This window comes from Emydura macquarii, unplaced genomic scaffold (assembly GCF_026122565.2).
Source record: "Emydura macquarii macquarii isolate MOO-44397 ecotype Brisbane River unplaced genomic scaffold, CSIRO-AGI_Emac_v2 contig_374, whole genome shotgun sequence".
NCBI lineage: Eukaryota > Metazoa > Chordata > Testudines > Chelidae > Emydura > Emydura macquarii.
In genome coordinates, this window is record NW_027130511.1 from 6,894,530 (window position 1) to 6,915,473 (window position 20,944).

Sequence of the window (20,944 nt, forward strand, 5' to 3'; positions counted from 1 at the left end):
AATATACAAACAATTGACCTCTTTTGATATGGAATTCTGACAACCTCATTGAAACTAAACAGCGAAGTCTGAGTAGTCGTCCCCAAGTACCCAATAACGTACATATTGCCTTAATCACACTTTCCTTCATTGGATTTTATACATCTGATAACTATCACAGTATTTCTATAAGAAAACCATGTTTTTTACTGAAATCACATAGAACACCTTTGTGATCTGAGCCAATTCCTCAGACTCCTAGCCCTTTCCCCAGCCACTAGCCCTCCTCACATATCCCATCCTGATCCCCTCCAATCACTAGTTCTTCACTGCCTTGAATTTGCATTTACAAGCATAGTAGAAGAGAAATTCCCAAACTGCACAGGAGGGAAATCACGAGACAGTGATTACCTTGGCGGCCTTCGTCATTGGTGAAGAGGCCAGTGTCACTGCTGCTGCATACGCTGCTGGTTTCACTGCAAAGAACATACGCAGTTAACTCCTGATGGGTATGCAACAATAATCTCTTACATTTTGCTAGTACCTTTCATCCCAAAAGGACCCCAAACATACTTTATGTACCATATAAAATGGGAATCAATTCATCACTGACATGACTGCCTCTGGCATAGAACATGACAGCTATCTGACAGCTCACTACAACATTACACAGTTTAGGAATGTATCCAGTTAAAAGGGAAATTTTAGGTTATCAGAACGTAATTATCCAAAATGGGATTAGGCCAGGGCACCAAATCTAACAACCATAATGATGACACATTCTACAGCTATTCCCTCTCTGATAACGACTAGGCAACAGAAATTAAGCTAAATGCTTAATTTCATGTCCTTCATGGGTCACCCGATGGCCACTGACAACCGTATCACAACTTTTTCTTTTAAGACTCCCATTTTCCAACAAGGTCACATAGGAAAATAAGTGCTTTCTCTTCAATTCCTTCTCCTTTCTTTGGGTGGATAAGGGACTGTAAGGGTACATCTACACTTTTAGCATTACATCACCACAGCTGCATCACTGTAGCATAGACACTTACTACAGTGACAGAAGGGAGGAGGGGGGGATTTTCTGTTGTTGTAGTAAATTCACGCCCAGGAGAGGCAGTACCTAGGTTGATGGAAAGAATTCTTCCCAGCCTATTTGCATCTACAGCAGGGGTTAGGTCGACCTAACTATATTGGGCAGGACATGAAATTTTTCACACCCCAAAACAACACAGGTAGGTAGACCAAAGTTTTAGGTCAAAACCAGGCCTCAACTCCCTAACTACTTATCCAAATACACTAGTACAAAAGAGCCTGCTGCTGTAAGTAACCACCAGTTAGTTACACTGATTAAACTTGGCCACTGCAGCTGCTCCAGGAGACAGTTTACTCTCAAACCAAGGAATTTATCAGGAAAATAATTGGAGTAGAAAACTGTTAACTGTCTGTAAACAGGCTTGAAAGAGTTGAATATTGTGCAGCAAAATTACATGCTCATTCGACCATTTCTAGGACATATTATCCAATACCTCCATTGTTCTGAGATCTCTCAGCAAAAGCAACACCCCTTTCCTCCTTACCTCCCCTCCCCCCACAAAGTATCTGGGCCTTATGGGAGAAGTGAATTCTAGCTGTAACTCAGCATCTGAAACAATCTCAACAGTGTGGTTAGACAAGACCTCCATGCATCCCTAGAGAAGCAACATCACACAGCACAGTGTGTGGTTATACCAGACACCAGTATACGCAGGGAACTTTATGGGGCACAAGGCAAAGGGACACTGAGTGTCGCCTAATCCCCAATGAACTGCAAGTACTCACTATAACCACATGCTGTGAAGCACATTATTGCCTTTTTTAAAAACCTGTTATGTAAACTAGCTAAGACTGCATTACACTGGATACCTGAAAGTCTGAACCTTCATCAATGCATTAGTCTATTTTTCAGTGGGTAGTTTTAAACATACAAATGAAAAAGGTTGCAGATCCTCCCACATTCTCGCACACAAGTTAACACCAAGTTCTAGGCCACCCTCTTATAAAGTTTTTGCCATCCATCCCCTACATGCTGTATGAGAAAAGCACAGTAGTTAAGGCACAAGACCAGGAAATATGAGAAAGGAAAAGGATTATTAAACCAAGTTCCTAATCAAAGTAATGGCGTAGCAAGGTGCCTAGAAGTATTGGAAAACCCTGCAGTGCTTTATAGATACATACTACTCCCAGCATTCTACTTGCTGTATGAGCACAAAGGTTCATGGAAAGATATCCTTACCTACACCCCTTTTATATTTCAGGCCCGGAAAACAGAGTATCCTCTACACAAGCCTTTCCTCAGGTCCAGTAAGCACTGATTAATGACCTCCACTTGCAAAGAAGGCTACTTACCTTAACCATGAAATAATGAATGCTATTGATCGGACAAGCTACTGCTATAGAGTGTTATTGATCACCCAATCTTTGGTTAAAATGGTCCTCATTTAGCAATTTCACTGTCGCAAACACCTGGAGCAAAGCACGCTTATAATTAAATAGTTTGGGGGAGTTAAAGTGAGAGGTGATGGACAGAGATCTCAGCTTTCCGACATTTATTCCTGCTCCTGAGCTATTGTTTGTGTCAGGAGGGATATTGATTTTCTATAAAAATAAGAAAACAAGAAGCACCAAGGGGCTGCAGAAGGTCAGCCCGGGCTAGAGAAGGAGGGGGAGGCTGAATACTCTGTCTCTGTCACTTGCCTTCCAGGAGAAGGGGATTTTTTCTTTCCTGAGAGATCAGCCTCTAATACATCAGTTCAGCCAGGCTCATGACTGCCACTACAGGCTGTCACCAAACCTGCTGCCTTTCAAAAGGAACTAAACTACAAACTGGGGAAGTAACTGGTTATTCTATGAGCCCAGAATACAGCAAGATGAAAGAGGGGCTCACCTCATCACTGGCTGGTAAACTTAGTACAACATCCAATTTGAAACTGAGTGACACAAAAGTAGTTATTATTAGATATTATTCTGTGTGGAAGATTAGACAGACAGCAGGTCATCCATGAATTTGAGGCAGCATGTATGTTACTCAAGGATGGTCTCAGGCGGCCTTTGGACTATGCAGATTTGATCTGCACTATGTAAATCACATTAAGCAGACAATTCAGACAGCATACATCTTAGCTAAATAAGTAAGAAGTTCAGGGCCTCCATTTATTGTTTATCAGTGCCCCACTGTGTGGGAGAATTCCAAAACATTAAAAGGGAGACTGGGTGGAGAGGTTTTACTTTTAAGTGCCTTTGCAACTAAACCACCATTGCACTGGTAGCCAAAAACCACAAAGGTCTCCCTTAAATTAATCCATTTGTTTCCCCTTCCTTTTGGAGATCAGGCTTTGGTTCCCCTCTCATACCACTTTTAGATCAATCATTTGCGCTCCCTCACCATGTTCCTACCTATCTTTCCTTCCCCCTCTTCGTTTCAGTTTCCATCTCCTCCACTATTATGTGGGATGTTTCCTATCCCACTGTGTAAGTGTGTGGGAGGATATTCCAAAATTCTTCATCCCGCGCATTCCACTTTGAAGACATGATATGGGAACAAACCTTTCTCCAGTATAAGACTGAATGTAGCCCCACTGGTAATCCATCAAAACTGCTTCCTCAATAAGGTCCTGATCCAGAGCTTATTAAGTCAATGGCAGTCTTTCCATTAAATTCATTGAGCTTTGGATCAGACCATAAGCAAATGAGGTTTCTAGAAAGTGATATAAGTGCTAAGTGTTCTAGCTCCACTGAGATGCTAGCCCTTGCTAAACCAGGGAGGAGGGGGTGGGGAAAGTCAACGCTGAATGATACAAGGCATTTATTCCCCTAGTGGCTGAGTGTGCTACTTTTGCAGTACTCCCAATCTCTGTTGGCAGGAGAAGTGAGGAACCCAGTTCAATTCCAAACTGATGTACAACAGCCACTAGATCACCAATGCTGCTTTCTGGTCCTACTTGCTTTGTCAATCACCTTTGCCTATTTATGGCTATACTCCTGACTGTTTTCTCTCCTCCCTCTCTAGTTTTCACACATTCCTCAGAATATGCCCTAGCTGCAGCTGTATAAACCACTTCAGTGGTATCAGAAGGAGTATCCATACAAGAGTGAAAGTGATATAAGCATACCCAGTTTCACTCTGCTGCTTCTAGTACGGAAGCACTGTATTTAGTGCAAGAGAGGCAAAGGAATGATCCCTCATTGCTGCCAGAGGTGTTCTAAAGGGAGGAGTGATGCATATTTCTCCCTCTAATTCCACCCCTCTCACCAACCTTCAGCTGAGACCATACACGTGGAGATGCACCAGTTTGTCAGCATTACTGGGTCATGAGTACAACATGCAAATTGGTTTAGCACCAAAGGGTTGCTTGCGAAGACTGCGGGGAAGGGTTTGCACCTTGGGAAAGGTTTGGGGATTTTCTTCTTCTTTTATCTTTAAGGGAAAAGGAGCATCTTTGTTTGAGCGAGAACTACCTAAAGCAGGGCACAGTCTTTGCCACCAGCTGTAAAGGAAGTTGATAATCTGAGTCTGGTGGGGGGAAGGAAAGGCCTACAGAGCTCACCATTCAGACATGTTTTCATCAGAGCCCTGTTTTTGTTCGTCCGCTTCACACTCCATCCTCTCCTTTCTCCCCCCTTTACTGAAGAAGGGCCTGTTCTCTGCTGACTCACACAGGCCATGGCTGGATGAAGTCCAAGGGGCATTCTCCTTCCAGCGTGATAGACGCTGCTTCTTGGCTGACTTGAACCTATAGCCCCTCTCATAGTTCCACTCTGACACCTTGAGTTTCTGCTGGAGGCTAGCAGCTACCTCTGAGGTCACACGTTTCACCTTCCGGCGACGCCTGAGGGGCCGGCAGGGCCCATTCTCTGTGAAGGAGTCCGACTCATGCCAAGAATGCTGCTTGCTCTTTAGGGTGGCACTCAGAGCTGGGTGGCGTTTGGCCACAGCCATGTCATCAGAGTCACTGAAGTTGGCAGTCAACACCTCACGACAGTCTTTAATGGGCTCATCCAGGCTCGACTCCGAAGCCTCGCTGTAGCAGCAAGCATGCTCCGCCTGGTGCGTGAAGTCTGAGCGCCGCTTACGCCCCCTCCTCTTGCGAAGTTGCCGCCGCTGCTGCCGTGGACTCAAGGCCATCTCTTCCCACAGCTCATCCAGCTTGTTTTGTTCTGAGGTCTGCTCCAAGGCCGAGGCCAAGTCATGCACCAGCTCATCCATGGGCAACGTCTGCCAAACACGAAAACAAACCATTAGCATCAGCCACCAATGTCACTGTAACAGCATGTCACTAGACCAACATAAACTAGAGTCTTCTTCACACCAGCATCTGGTTAGACACTCACCTGGGACCTGTGCAATAGGATTAATGCAAACTCCTTGTGCTGCAGCTCACTCTTCCCTTTAAAAATAGGGCTACCATTTCCCCTTCCCTTTCCCAGCCAAGGCAGCAAAAAGTTCCTCATGCTATAGCAATTAGGGACAAGTTCATGCCTGACAGGGACATAAGACTGCATTTTCTTCTTTGAAGCACTATGTCCCAGCATCCAGCCTAACAGTGAGATGGCCTGCATTCAGAACACCATGTGATGTCATACCATCAGCTGTTATAAGCAAAAAACAGGATTTGGCCTGCTCAGTACATGAATGGGAGACCTCTAACAGTCAGGTAGGTACTATGAGTGATTTAATAAGTGGCATGCTTGTCTCAGACCAATGGCACAACGGTATATTAAAGATTCTATGCTGCTTGAGGATCAGTCTTTCCAAAGAAGAATAAAGCTAAGTCCCATACCACTGCAGTCATAAAGATTCCATGGTGCTTTTTTTTTTTTTTTTTTTTGGGGGGGGGGGGGGGGGGGGAAGAAGTGGGGGAACAAAAATCAGGTTGTTAACCCCTGGAGTCTTGACCAAATGTCAATCTGTGTAATTAGTCTAGCTTGTTACATCCCCTCAGCCATTTCAGTTCCATATGCGAATCTTCTTCATCTAACCCAAAAGGGCTGTGTAGTGTTGCTGTGCACTGTCGAACAGCTGTGATGTCCCACCCCACAGACGACTGCTCATTCCATACACAGCGTGTGGTCGGTCTAATGCACTTTGGAGCGAGATGCTACAAAAATAAGATCCTGTTGTTATCCACCCCTGGTCAGATGCCTACACTTCCTAACCGCAGCAACAAACAGCTGGACCCCAAGCACAGAAAACTGGAAGGGTCTTCGGGTTATGTTTACAACAGATCTGGGTCCACTGAGGGCAGAGCTGCCTCAGGAAATAGAAGATACTGAGCCTCGCGTTGCCCTCCCGCAGGTGGGGTCAGGACCTGGGCGCTGAGATGCCCCAGCGAAACATGCACGGACGGAAGCTCTGGGCACCCTTCTAGCCCAGGAGAAGTAGGTAAAATCCCGCGTCACCAGACCCCAGCACAGCCCGGCGCCACGGGCCTCGGGTTCCATTTCCTCGGCTACCCGCCCAGGCCGCGCCCCCGCCGCCCCAGGCCGTCACCTTTCGGCCCGGAACCAGCCCACGGCGCCCTCCCTGCCTGGGCCCCACAGCCCTGCCCCCCATGTCAGGCTCTCGCACAAACCCACCGTGCCGCCCCCTGACCCTCGCCGGGCTGGGCCTAGGCGGGTCTCACTCACCCAGCGCCCGCCGCCTCGCCCTCGCCTCGGCTTCCCGTCTGAGGTCCTCCTCCTCCTCCTTTCGGAAAGGCACTTCCGGTCGCGACGGCCACTTCCGCCCCGCACAGCGCCTCTCCCCCCCCCCTCAGCGCGCGCGCGCACTTCCGCCCCGCAAAGGAGAGCGGGCATGAATAATAATGAACGGCCCCGGCCCGGAAGAGCGAGCCGCGTGCACGCGCATGCTTAGGGAGGGCTGGGCTCTAGTCTGTGCAGCCCAGAGCGGCAGGGCGATGCTTGCGCCGCGCTCTGTTCTCTGTTCCCTTCGGCCTCTCTCTTGTGCTGCCAAAACAGAGAGCGGTGGGCTTGGTGGTCTTACCCTCTTCTGTGAGCCTGCAAAGCTCCCAGCTGCTCCCAGCCCAGCCTGTCCATGCGCCCAGGGAACTGGACCCACTGCCTTCTTCCCTCACAAGAAGGCAGTGAGCTCGGGGGCTTTCTATCATGTGTCCCCCCCATCAAGAGCCCTAGCTAAGGACCTCTCTTTAAGCACAGCTAGTGTTGGGTGGGATTTTTACCCTGCTGAGATTATTTGTTGAGCCCCAGCCTTGCCTCTGTACACCTCCTATCCCAGGGAGCTCGTCGTAGGATAAGGTGATAGGCAAGCCAGAGACCAGCCAAAATCTTTGCTGGCATGACAAAATTTGTGAGTGTTACTGAAGTGATTGAGACCTTGGATCTCTATCAGAGGTGGATGTGACCCATCTAGGACCTGCCCCCAGGGGATGCTACATCTACATAGTGTAGTGTTTGGCCTGATGTGGACAAATGGGATTGCATCAGCCTTCACACCACTGAATGGAGGTATGTCCTCTCTGCCCAGTTGTCATTGTCTATATATAGAGATGGCACCCCCATACAACAGGCAGTGGCTACCTCCCAAAGCAGTATTGCAAATATATGTTACATACCAAAAAACTGTTAAAAGAACACTACATTACATGGGAGAGTGCAGCACTCAAAAGTCAGGGAGTGGCAAAGCTCAAATGGTTTACATATTACCATACAGCATTCAACTACATGTCCATGGACTATTTTATCTGCCCCGTTCAATGCACATGTAAGATAGTACAGTACAGTAAGGCAGATGCCCTCAACATTATGGTCCCATGCGCACCATTCAACCTCCACACACTCCTGCCTCATTCACTATCTAACCTGTACACTGAATGAATGGGGTCCTGCAGGGAAAAAAATACCATGTGATCATGTAATTACAGACTGCATATAACATGGAAGGCTGGTCTAATGTTCAGCTCATGGCCTTATATCTTCTGCCAGCCGTTTCATCCCAGAGAGGGCCAAGGCTGGGACCACAGTCATCCCACATAGTCCAATCGCTTCCCCAAAGGTTCTGTCACTACAGTGGAGCAGGGAAGAGAGAAAATAGGGAGACCCACACCACCAGGTCCCACCACAGGGCCGTAGGGATTTGTCAAAACACCTAGCCCAGTTATTGAACTACTCCAAATGATGTTTTCCTTTGGGTCACTTCCTACCACACTGGAGCTGCTCAGTTTGGGCGCATGGTCACTTGCTTAGCAGTCTCTCTCCAGTCTCTGATGGGCCTGTTCAGTCAATCTCTTTTAGGGCTTTCAGCTCCCAGAGGAAGGGAGAGAGCCTAGTGAGTCCCTGCTGCTACAGCTGCCATCATAAAGCTGCTGCCACTCCTGCCACAACATCAGCCTTGCTTCCTGATGCCATATGCCACTCCTTCCCCACCCCCTACCCCTTTTTCTGGGCTACCAGTGTCCTTTTAAACTGTTCCTCCAATAGGATCATGCCCTGCACCTGTTGAGAGGCAATGCCTCCCTAGCCCTGTATTGCTGTATTCTCAGTCCTGGTTCAGTGTGGGGCCTGTAGATCCCGTCACACTGCATTACACTGCATAAGCACATGGGGCAGAGATAATGTTGCATGGCCTGTGTTCATTTTGGCATTTACTAGAAAACATCTAGCTCTTCCTTTGGAAACCACTGTAGGATTGTTCCCTATATTAATTTTTCCAGGATTTTGTCCAGTCCAGATTTAAATATTCCAAGTGAGAGGCTTCTACCATTTCCCTTGAGAACTAACACAGGAATTGCCAGACTGGTCAGATAAGTGGCTTGTCTAATCTGCTGTTCTGTCTCAAACAGTGACCAATACCAGATGCTTCAGAGGAAAGCATAAAACTCCCAGCCTAGTCATCCAAATAAACCTCACTGTTGGGAAATGTCTTTTCCTGTACAGCCTAAATTTTCCTTTTCTTAATTTCACCCCCTCACTCTTTAATTTATTCTTTGGAGCACCCTAAACAAAACTTCTCCCTCCTTCCTTACTCCCTTCAAAGCAGTGTGGAGACAATGCATTTAGAGACCAATCCAATGCCCAACAAAGTGAATGAGTGTCTTTCCACTAACTTCAGGGGTGCAGGATTGGGTCTTTACTCTATTGGAGTGGGACAGAACTACTCCCCCTACCCAGGCTGACAATGGAGACAAACTGGGTGGAGCTGCATCCAGCAGTCTCAGCTGGAGTATAGTATTACAGAATCTGAAAGGCAGAGAAAAATGCTGGATCCTGGAGGTTCTCCAGTATAGGTAGGACATTGATTTGTTCTGTGATTCTGTGGTTGAAGGTTATGAGATGGAAATAACTCTTTCACCACTGGTTTGACATTTGTCTATCCACTAGCTCATTCCTTACAACCATTTAGTACACTTTCATGCCACAGCACTTGTCCCAACATTGCCTGGAAGCTGGGCATATTAGATCAATATCTACAGCTGTTATGGAGTGGCATACTTCTTAGGTCACATTCAGGGAGAGCCACTGCTCCTCCCCCAGAGTGGGCCAATTAGCTTTTATTTTGACCTCTTCTAATTGGCTGTCCTGTACCCCACCCTTATCCAGGGTTGTCAGAGGAACAGTGGCTGCATATGTAGGTTCTCAAACCCAGCTGGGAAACGGCCTGTATCTCCCAGTGCATGACACAGTGTCTAATCTTCAGTCATCTTCTGATTTAGTGGGTGTATATTATCAGTCACCATAAGCTGTTTATGAAGTTCTTATTTATGGAAATATCAGCAACTAGCTTGTCTGACCTCTGGCCCCAGTTTGAATGAAAGTTACATCTTCCCTATTGAAGGCCTGACATTCCTGTATTGATTTTCTGAAGATTTGTGCTTCGGTAGGTCCCATTGCTGGAGTTTCAGCTCCTGTTTCTACAGATCATTAGCTGCTAATGGAGGCTCTGTGTTCACAGCTTGCACCAGGTGCTTATTCGTTTGTTGTTTGTTTTCTTTTGTTTTTAATCATGGGAAACATGCAGCTTGTGAGTTGGGCACCAGTACTCCTAAATTCTATTTCTGGCTACATATATCCAAGTCAAACTTAATTTTGTTGTTTCCTGCCCATATTTCTAACCTCAGATGCTTAGTATTAGTTTTCTCTCTTCTCATTAGGGTTTGCAGCTCCTCCCAATTTAGTATCATCTGCAAATTTCCTTAAATTTCCTCTCATCCAGATCATCAATAAAGACATTAAATAAAAGCAAGCTTAACTACATAGGTGCTGGACCTTGAAGTAGTAATAACAACCCAACACACAGTTTCCACCTTTAGCACCATGACTATAAAAATTGCTCCAGCACCACTGCCGCACCCCCACAACCCAGTTCTTTGCCATTTTGTATTCCCTTTTGTTTACAGTCTGTCTGCTGGTTTTTAATCCATGTGGCAGTGCTAATATTCAAGCCAATATCAATTCATTTTTCAAGTAACGTTTTACAAGGCACTGTATCAAATGCTTTGCTTAAGTCCAGATATATTACATCTGTGGCATTCTCTTCATCTATTAATTTTGTAAATTTAATCAGAGAAAGTAATCAGGTTTGACTGACATGATTTGTTCTTTATAAATCTATGCTGCTTCTTATTGCTCATAGTTCTGTTATCCTCTAGAGGTTTACACTTTTCTCTTCTCTTACTATTTATTCCATTATTTTACCAGGAACAAAAGTTAGACTCAAGGAGTGGTAATTGTCAGGATCACTTTTTTTTTTTTTTAAAGAATTACACTACATTTGCTTTTTTAAAAAGTCCTCTGGCACCTTCCCTAGTTTTTTATGATGTTCCAGAAAGTTCAGGTAGTTCATTGAGTTTGTTAGCTGATTCCCACACCACCACAGGATGAATGTCATCTAGACTCTCTGATTTCTATACAAGCCATTTTCCTAAGTATTCCCTTACTTGTTTTTCAGCAGTCATTTCAGTGACAAAGTTTTCATTACTTCCTAATAGTGAGGCTCTTTACCTTCTTTTTCTTGTTGAAGAACGATTGTTTTTATAGTAAATCACTATCAAGTCCATGTTTTAGTTATTGATTCAACCCACCTACCCTATTTCAGAAGTAATATCCCTTAGGGCAGGTTATTCCATAAGTAGAAGCATAGAATCATAGAACGTTAGGGTTGGAAGGGGCCTCAGGAGGTCATCTAGTCCAACCCCTTGCTCAAAGCAGGACTAACCTCAGCTAAATCATCCCAGCCAGGGCTTTGTCAAGCCGCAGCTTAAAAACCTCTAAAGATGGAGATTCCACCACCTCCCTAGGTAACCCATTCCAGTGCTTCACCACCCTCCTTGTGAAACAGCTTTTTCCCAATATCCAGCCTAGACCTCCCCCACTGCAACTTGAGACCATTGCACCTTGGTCTGTCATCTACCACCATTGAGAACAGCCTAGCTCCATTCTCCCTGGAACCCCCTTTCAGGTAGTTAAAGTATCCCCTTCAGAGTTTCTTGCACCTTCCTCTGAAGTATCTGGTCTTGGCTGCTGTTACAGATGGGATGCTGGATTTAGACAGACAATTGTGTAGCCATTCCTATGTTCATATGTCCTGGGGGTGTTTAAGTCTATAGCAGATGCTTTCTGTAGTTTCTCCTATGTTTTCTATTCCATGTACCTTTTCCCCAAAGTATTTCACTGTCACTCTCTTCATGAACAAACTATTTAATTAGGGGCATACATTTTAGCTATAGCAGGCCAAATCCTGAAGCATCACTCAGAGCAGGTTCCAGTTGGAGTCAGTGGAGTTTTGCCTGAGTAAGGATGGCAGATTTTGGTGCAGTTTGCAGGGGAAAGAAACAGTGATAGCAGGAGCTGATCTGGGTGTTTGCCTGGGAGCAGGAACAAGGCTGGCAATGTACAGAGGAAAGCAGGAAAAGTGGGAATAAGAAGTGGGCAGACTAGAGCAGAGCCTGCTGGCATAACCTATTTGCTGGTCAGCTTGCAATAGGTCTGTACTGCTTTACCAAGTACCTCTGCAGAGAGTGAGAAGAACTGTGTACAGGGCTAGGAGCCAAGAGTTTTAATCCCAGTTGTGCCTTGATTCCATCCATATTCCTGGCAAATTTCTTAACCTCTCTATGTCTTAGTTTCCCCATCTGAGAAGGGGGAGAATAATGATATATTAACATCCCCCCTTCCAGGGCCATTGGGAGCCTTCATCTATTAACGTTTGTGATGTGCTATACAGATTCATGCTTAGTACTATTATCCTGGCAGAACGGGTACCATTTTCTGGACTCAGTGTGTGCAAATATTTTATACAATCCAGGAATAGATTTGCTTTAACATCCCCCTTCCACCTTTGTTAGCAGCAATATTGTTGGGAGTGGGCCAGGAAGAGAGGGCATTAATTGCTGGGGGTGTTGCCAAGGTGAGCAAGAGGGAGAGCACCATTGGATCGTGACAGCCAAGTCATTCTATCCATATGCCCAGCAAGCTTTCCACTGAGTATACAGGGTGGTCCAGTCCTAGGTGATCAGACAGGTGGGGAAGAGGGGTTATCACTCTATCCTAGTGAATGTGCTGCAAGGCCCCTTGATGCTTCTCAGCAAAACCTTCCAGGGCTTAAAGGAAAGAGAGGGAAAGGGGACAAGAGACAAAGGGAGGAATAAAGTCAAAAAATGTGCCGTGAAGCTTCTTGCAGCAAAATGCGGAGAAAGTCATTTCCAACTTCTTTCATCTCGGAGATGAAGCCACTAAATAAAAGGGCAGCGCAGAACACAAGGGCTTTTAATCTGTCTCATCTCCTTCATAATAACTGCAAATTTTCCCTGGGCTCCTGGGAGTGAGCCTCTTTCCTCTGTCTTTGCCTTATCTCCCCCCTCCATATTTCACAGACGGCTCGGCTCCCCTCACTCCACTGCCCCCGGCCTAGTCTCTGCAAGGCCTGTGGGAGCCGCCAGCTCCCAGGGCCTCATTGTTCCCGGCTTGGGAGGAAGCTCAGAGAGGGAATTGAAGGCAAGTCAAAGGGAAACGGCATCATTGCTGCTTCATTAATGGGAGCCTTTCAGCGGCAAACATATCAGAGCGAGGTCTTTTCAGAGGCAGTAATTAGCAATTTGGAGCCTTCCCCCCTCAGGAGATGCAGCTGCGATCTAACAAGTGGGAGCAGCGCTCGTCTCCTTTTACGCTTCATATTTATTGTTTTTCATTTTCTCCATCTTCCTCCCATTGTCCAGCCTCCTCCTCGCTACCAGATAAGGGCTCTTTATTAATCGCTCTCTTTTAATTCTTCATTAATGATAATAACTTTCTCTGCCACGCGGAGAGGAGTTAATCTTTCCTGGGTATTGAGAAGGACAGGGTTGAAAGGGAGAGGGAGTGAAGGAGTGCTCAGTGGACAAGGCAACACTGTAGCTTTTCTCTTCTGAAAGGGAAGCTTTTCCCTTCTTGGAGGAGTTTCTGAAGAAGAGGCTTGGGTTGTCAGGTTGCAAGCGTCTTGTTGGAAAAGCCCGGCCCATTGGTCTGGCCGTGTTACATGAATCTGATGGCATGTGTCACACTGGGCTGTCCCCTGGCTTTGCAAACATGGTCCTTACAGGAAAAGGCAACATTTGGGGGCAAAGAGAGAGACTTTTTAAGATGGCATCGACAGAATGCCTTGATTGTCTAACTGACAGCAGGGCCAGGCCCCTCTGCCTGGCACCAGTTGTTTGAGCCTGGGCCCCCAGCTAGAGCTCTGACAGAAGCTGCCCTCTTACTCCTTGTCCATAGAGATTTATTACATGGACAATAAATATCTATATGGGCACCCAGACTGGACCCCTCCCCTCAGAGCGAGTACCCTGACCTGTAAGTTTTACTGGAACATGCTCCCTTGAACCAGACAAGCCTGGATTCTGCCCCTGGATTGAACCCAACTGGCTCCTGCCTTCTGGGCCAGCCTATATCCTGTCCTCCGTTCCCCTGCCCCCATGTAGTAGATGGGACACAAGTCATCCTTGCCACCACTTTTCCCCAACACAACGTACTAAACTGGTTCCAATCCCTTTGCATGAGACTGAACTAGACCCTGGATCAACTGCAAGTCCCTCCTCCTTGAGCAGATCCCGCTAGCACTCTGTTCCCCCTTAGCTGGCCTTCGTTGATTGGCAGGTGGTGGGGTGATGAAGCTTCTTTGGCAGTTTCCAGGAGGACTGTGCCTGCATGTCCCCAACCTCCCCTGCACCAGAGCCAGGGGAGCAACGGGACATGATCGTCTGGGGCCGCCACCACCACTAAGTCCTTTGTAGGCATCAGAGAGCTTCAAGGCAAGGAAGAGGCAGCAGCATAAAGCTGCTGGGAGGGGGAGGGGAGCGGCTCGACAATCCCCTTCGAATTATAAACATATCCTCTTTAAGTACATTTCTAAGGATAACATTTGTATTACGGTGTCCTGTGGTTGCTGATAGGGCCCTGCTTATCGCCTCAGTCTCTCCTCCTTTCTCTGGGCCCTGCTGGGAAAGGTCCCTATCGGGAGCTGAGCTGACAATCCTCCGCCCGGCAACTGTTTCAGTCCGGGGGAAAAATTAATTTCTGCCTATCGTTCATTGAGAGAATTGTGTGGAGAGCTGGGGGGGGGGAAGGAGGGGGATGGAGTGGGGAGAGAGAGATCGTGTTATTAACAGTGTCCCTTTCATAACCAAATACCCTGATTTCCATCAGCAGCATGAGAGGCTCATTACAGCAGAAAGGTGATTAGAGAACTTGGAAGAGCTATCAGGCTGAGCAGGAGAGTGGGCAGGAACTCGGGAGGGACTCCCAGCAGAAAAGCTGCCACACCAACCACTGTATTCGCTCTCACCCTCGCCTCAGTCACCCCCCGCTCTCCTCTCAGAACTAACTGCCCAAAGCCTCAGTGGAGGTGAGCTGGGAAGGCCTGAGAAGACGCTGCTGGGAGAGCTGCAGAAATGGGAGACTGAAAGAATCCATCCCAAGTGCCTCACAAATGGTATAGGAGGAGGTTGCCTGGTTTGCAAGTACCTGAAACCAGTCAGTCCCAACCCCTCTCCATCTCTTACCCAGTCAGACCTCACACCCTCCTGGACTCTGAAAGGGATCAGATCCCTAGCTCTCCATCCTACTGCTATCTAACCCGGGGTAGGCTTCGCCAATAAGATTGAGGGGATATGGGACCTACAGCAATGGTTCCCAAACTGGGGGGCAGGACCCCCTTGGGGGGGCGCCAAAGATTCCAGGGAGTCCATGGGGCTTCAGTAATATTGAGGTCATTTAGACCTCAAGCTCCATGCCAGCTGGAGTGGAAAAGCAGCCCCCCCACAAGCTCCACACCGGCCTGGTGCAGCCCTCCCCAAAATCCGTGCCGGCCAGAGTGGAGGAGCAGCCCCGAACTCCACTCCAGCCACCCTCAGCCCCGCACTGGCTGGGCACCTGGCCAGAGAGGAGCAGCCCCGCACTGGTGGGGGCGTGCAGCAGTCCCGGCCAACCCGCCTCCATTACCCTCAGTCCATGAGGGATGGGAAGGGGCAGGGCCACACGGGGCATGCGGTGGCGGCTGCACCAGGTAGGCTTACCTTCTTACTCAGGTAAGAGTAATTTTTTATTATTATTATGTAATTTAGTGTTGTTATTATTATCATTATATGTGTGTATAGGGGGTTATGTGTTTATGGCTGGTGGGGGGAGGAGGGGAGGGCACTTGTTTTACCTTGTGTTAACTAGTAGGGCTTTCACGCTGCAGATGGCTTAGATGTGAACCCCTTCAATGCCTTTCTCCTGATGACCACAAGTGGCACTGCACAGCAACACCGGGGGCTTCCCCCCACCTGTCTGGGTCTCTCATATATGGCCATGCAGAGCTTTTCTCACAGGCTGGCTCCTTAGCAACTACTGAAAAACACATACTCTCCACTCAAGTCATCGAAACTAAATAAAAGTACAGGGAGAACACATGAGGCTCCGCTCTGCTCCAGCTGGGAGCTTTGGGGGAGACCCCTATCCCATGTCCATCCCACCCCAGAAACTTTCAAATCATAGAGTGGGAAGAGAAGAAAACCACAGGCTGCCTGCTCTCTCCATAAAGATATGCCTGTCTTGTGTGATTAGCCACTCCAGTTTCTGCTCCACCCTGCACCCCTCTTGCTATGAAATACTTAGCTCTCTTCCACAAGATCTCCCCCCACCCCCAGCACACACACGCTCACACAGCTGAGAAGGGGCCCCCTGTCGGCCCCTATCTTTGAGACATTCAGCCCTCGATGCATTCTCCTTCCTCATGAGACACTTGATATACCACGTACCCCCTTGCCCTGAAACCTCCGTCCCTCAGGCACTGACTTCCCCCATAGGACACTCAGCTCACACCTACTCCTTCTCTGACAAGGAGCCAGAAAATCTCCTTGATTCCTGCCACTGCAAGAAATATCTTCCTGTCCTTTCAGAAGACTGAGCAACCTTAGAAACTCAGCCAATGCACATGTACATTACAACAACACTGGAGGGAAATAAAATGAACATTGAGCTTCCGACATACAGCATATAGATAATACAAGAAAGCATCATCACTTTTATTTAATTTAATGTCTTTTCTAAATTTGGTGGCTTCTCAGTTCAGTTCTCAGTGGATAGGAACGTAGTAATTACAACACCTGTTTGTATCAGTACCCCCATCTAGTCAACAACCCTAGTCCCTAGCAATGGACAGTACCTGATGCTAATGAATAATTATGCAGTAACTTTCCCACAAAAGAAGTTTCTTCCTAACTCCATCAATGTCTCCTCTCACACACACACAAAATCCTAGTAAAACTACCACTTATTGTCCCCCCTTGTTTATTTATTTAGATATATATGAACTCGTGAAAGATACCTCTCATATTCTAGTTGCCCTAGCAATCATTTAAAAACAATCAGTATAAATAGAAAAAACAGCAGCAATTCCACAAAATATAGCAATAACTACAGAAATCACCCAGCATAAATACATAGTAAGAACTATTCTCCTCCCTAAATGTCAATCCTCAAGTAACATCATCACCATCATCATCGTGGCAAATCCCAAATGGACATAACCTCCTTTCAGATCAACCTCTAGCTAGGCCTTTAAAGTGGTCTGGTGGATATTCAGTTTATGTCCATCATTGGCACTCATGACACCAAAGCACCAAGAAGTCTAAATACTAAGATGGGTGAATTTAAGTTCTTGGTATTAAATAAGGATATTGATATAATAGGTATCACAGAAACTTGGTGGAACCATGATAATCAATGGGACATGATAGTACCAGCTTACAAAATATATAGGAATGAGAGAGAAGGTCATGCTGGTAGGGGAGTGGCACCATAAAAAGTGAAAGAAAGCACAGAGTCAAATATAGTAAAAATCTTAAATGAATCAAACACTACCATAGAATTTCTATGGACAGAAATTTCATGCTTGAATAATAAAGAGTATAGCAGTAGAAATGTACTACTGACCAGGATGGTGACACTGATTGTGAAATGCTCAGGGAGATTAGAGAGGCTACAAAACCAGAAAACCCAATAATAATGGGGGACTTCAACTATCTCCATATTGACTGGGAACATATCATCTAAGGACAGGATGCAGAGATAAAATTTCTAGACACAGTTAATGACGGCTTCTGGGAGCAGCTTGTCCTGGAACCCACAAGGAGAGTGGCAATTCTTGATTTAGTCCTAAATGGTGCACAGGATCTGGTCCAAAAGGTGAATATAACTGAATCACTCAATAATAACAACCATAATGTAATTAAATTTAACATCCTTGTAGGGGAGAAAATGCCAAAGAAATCCACCACAATAGCATTTAACTTCAAAAAAGGGAAACTACACAAAAATGAGGAGGCTAGTTAAATGGAAATTAAAAGAAACAGTCACAAAAGTGAAATGCCTGCAAGCTGCATGGAAACTTTTCAAAAACACTATAATAAAAGGTTAAACTATATGTATACCCCAAATAAAAAAAATAGTAAGGGGACAAAAAAAACACCACCATGGCTAAACTGGGTAAAAGAGGCAGTTAGAAACAAAAAGACGTCCTTTAAAAATTGGAAGTCAAATACTGCTGAGGAAAATAGAAAGGAACATAAAGTCTGGCAAGTCAACTGTAAAACTATAATTAGGCAGGCCAAAAAAGAATTTGAAAAGCAACTAGCAAAAGACACAAAAACTAACAGCAACAATTTTTTTAAGTACATCAGAAGCAGAAAGCCTGCTGAACAATCAATCAATCAGTGGGGCCACTGGACAATCGAGGTGCTAAAGGTGCACTCAAGGAAGACAAGGCCATTGTGGAGAATTAAATGAATTATTTGCATCAATCTTCACTGCAGAGGATGTGAGGAAGATTCCCACACCTGAGCCATTCTTTTTGGGTGACAAATCTGAGGAACTGTTCCTGATTGAGATGTCATTAGAGGAAATTTTGGAACAAACTGATAAATTAAACCATAATAAGTCACCAGGACCAGATGGTCTTTACCTAAGAGTTCTGAAGGAACTCAAATATGAAATTGCAGAACTACTAACTGAAATTGCAGAGCATGCCACAATATGTAACCTGTTACTTAAATCAGCCTCTGAACCAGATGATTGGGAGATAGCTAATGTGCTGCTGATTTTTAAAAAAGGCTCCAGAGGCAATCCTTGCAATTACAGGCGAGTAAACCCAACTTAATACCAGGCAAATTGATTGAAGCTATATTAAAATACAGAATTATCAGACATAGATAAACACTGGGGAAGAGTCAACATGGTTTTTGTAAAGGGAAATCATGCCTCACCAATCTTTTAAAATTCCCTGAGGGTGTCAATAAGCATGTGGACAAGGGTGATCCAGTGGATGTAGAGTACTTGGACTTTCAGAAAGTCTTTGACAAGGTCTCTCACCAAAGGCTCTTAAGCAAAGTAAGCAGTCATGGGATAAGAGGGAAGGTCTTTTCATGGATCAGTAACAGTTGAAAAGATAGGAAACAAAGGGCAGGAATAAATAGTCAGTTTTCACAGTGAAGAGGCATAAATAGAGGGGTCCCCTAAGGATCAGTACTGGGACCAGTACTGTTCAACATATTCATAAATGATCTGGAAAAAGGGGTAAACAGTTAGGTGGCAAAGTTTGCAGATGATACAAAATTACTCAAGATAGTTAAGTCCAAAGCAGACTGCGAATAGTTACAAAGGGATATCACAAACCTGAGAGACTAGGCAAGAAAATGGCAGATGAAAATCAAGGTTGATAAAGGCAAAGTAATTCACATTGCAAAACATAATTATAATTGAATATATACAAAATGATGGGGTCTAAATTAGCTGTTACTACTCAAGAATGATATCTTGGAATCATTGTGGATACTTCTCTGAAAACATCTGCTCAATGTGCAACAGCAGTCAAAAGAATTAACAGAATATTAGGAACCACTAGGAAAGAGATAGATAATAAGAAAGAAAATATCATAATGCCGCTATATAAATCCATGGTACACTCACACCTTGACTACTATGTGCAATTCTGGTCACTCCATCTCAAAAAAGATAAATTAAAATTGGAAAAAGTACAGAGAAGGTCAACAAAAATGATTAGGGATATGGAAAAGTTTCTGGATATGAGGAGAGATTAAAAAACTGGGACTGTTCATCTTGGAAGAGAGATGATTTAAGGGCAATATGATAGAGCAGTGTTTCTCAATTATATTTCCCCACGGCACCATTGCGCGGCCATGCCATACCCTCTGCTGACAAGTCCAGGAAATCTTCCCCTTTTCGGCAGCGCGATGTAGGCTGGTTTCGGCAGCGCGCTCTCTAAGCTGTTTTCCGCGGCGCGATCAGCTGTTTGGCGGCACAATCACAGCTGTTCGGCGGCACGCTCGCGGCTTTTTGGCGGCGCGCTGACAGCTGTTCGGCGGCGCATGATTTCTGTTCATTTCGGTGGCGCAGTTCCGATTTTTCGCAGAACCCTTCAACTCAGCCCGCGGAACCCCAGGGTTCCAAGGAACACTATTTCAGAAACACTGTGATAGAGGTCTATAAAATCATTAATGGTGTGAAGAAAGTGAATAAGGAAGTGTTATCTACCCCTTCACATAACACATGAACCAAGGGTCACCCAATGAAATTAACAGACAGCAGGTTTAAAACAAAATGTAAGGAAGTATTTTTTCCACACAACACACAGTCAGCCTGTGAAACTCATTGCCAGGGAATGTTCTGAAGGGCAGAAGTATAACTGGTTTAAAAAAAAAAAAAGAGATAAAAATTAGCCAAGATGGTCAGGGATACAACCCCATGCTCTGGGTTTCCCTAAACCTCTGACTGCTAGAAGCTGGGGTTGGATGATAAATTGCCCTGTTCTTTTCACTCCCTCTAAAGCATCTGGCACTGGCCACTACAGGAAGATAGGATACTGGGCTACATGGACCATTGGGCTGACTCAGAATAGCTGTTCTTATGTTTTTAAGTTTTTGGCGACCACATGATCACCAGCCGTGCACTGTTATTCCTTGGCAAACATGCTTCAGAATTCATTGCTCTTCCATCCTAATAATATGCCCATAACAAGAAAGCTGCTGAAACCCAACCATTGCTGATGGAGTCAGTTGCTGGGTTTGGCGTCAAATATCCTCATTTATAAATCTAATCCCGACACTTAATATGGCACTACTGATGACATCATTTCCCTCTCCAAAAGCCTGGAAGGTCAACAAATTGGGGCTATTTCAAACAAAGTGAGTGCATTCTAAAGGAAAGAGCCCTCGTGGAAAATGCCCTGCCAGCAGCACCTCTCTGCTATTATTGAGGGAGGTTCTGGAATGAGCATCTCTGCTGTAGTATACTACAGGGGAGAGACATGTCGCAGATAGGAAGGTCCCTGGTCAATCAGGGCTTTATAGGTCAAAACTAAAACATTAACTCCACACAGAAGCAAACAGAAAGCCATTGCAGATTACAAAGCACTGGCATAATATGCTCACAACAA

The 20,944-nt window shown here is 45.7% G+C and overlaps 1 protein-coding gene across 2 annotated transcripts in view; it reads right to left on the reverse strand.

Annotated features, from left to right (window-relative positions):
• The window catches only part of GPATCH2L (G-patch domain containing 2 like), a 36,020-nt gene extending 29,318 nt beyond the window's left edge, over positions 1-6,702 (reverse strand). For both annotated transcript variants that reach the window (XM_067532835.1, XM_067532844.1), the window contains exons 1-3: positions 6,649-6,702; positions 4,569-5,236; positions 391-455 (exon numbers count right to left, since the gene is read on the reverse strand). In XM_067532835.1, the coding sequence (XP_067388936.1) occupies positions 391-455; positions 4,569-5,227 (724 nt within the window). In that variant the 5' untranslated portion in view covers positions 5,228-5,236; positions 6,649-6,702. The remainder of the gene's footprint in view (positions 1-390; positions 456-4,568; positions 5,237-6,648) is intronic.
• Positions 6,703-20,944: the final 14,242 nt, after the last annotated feature.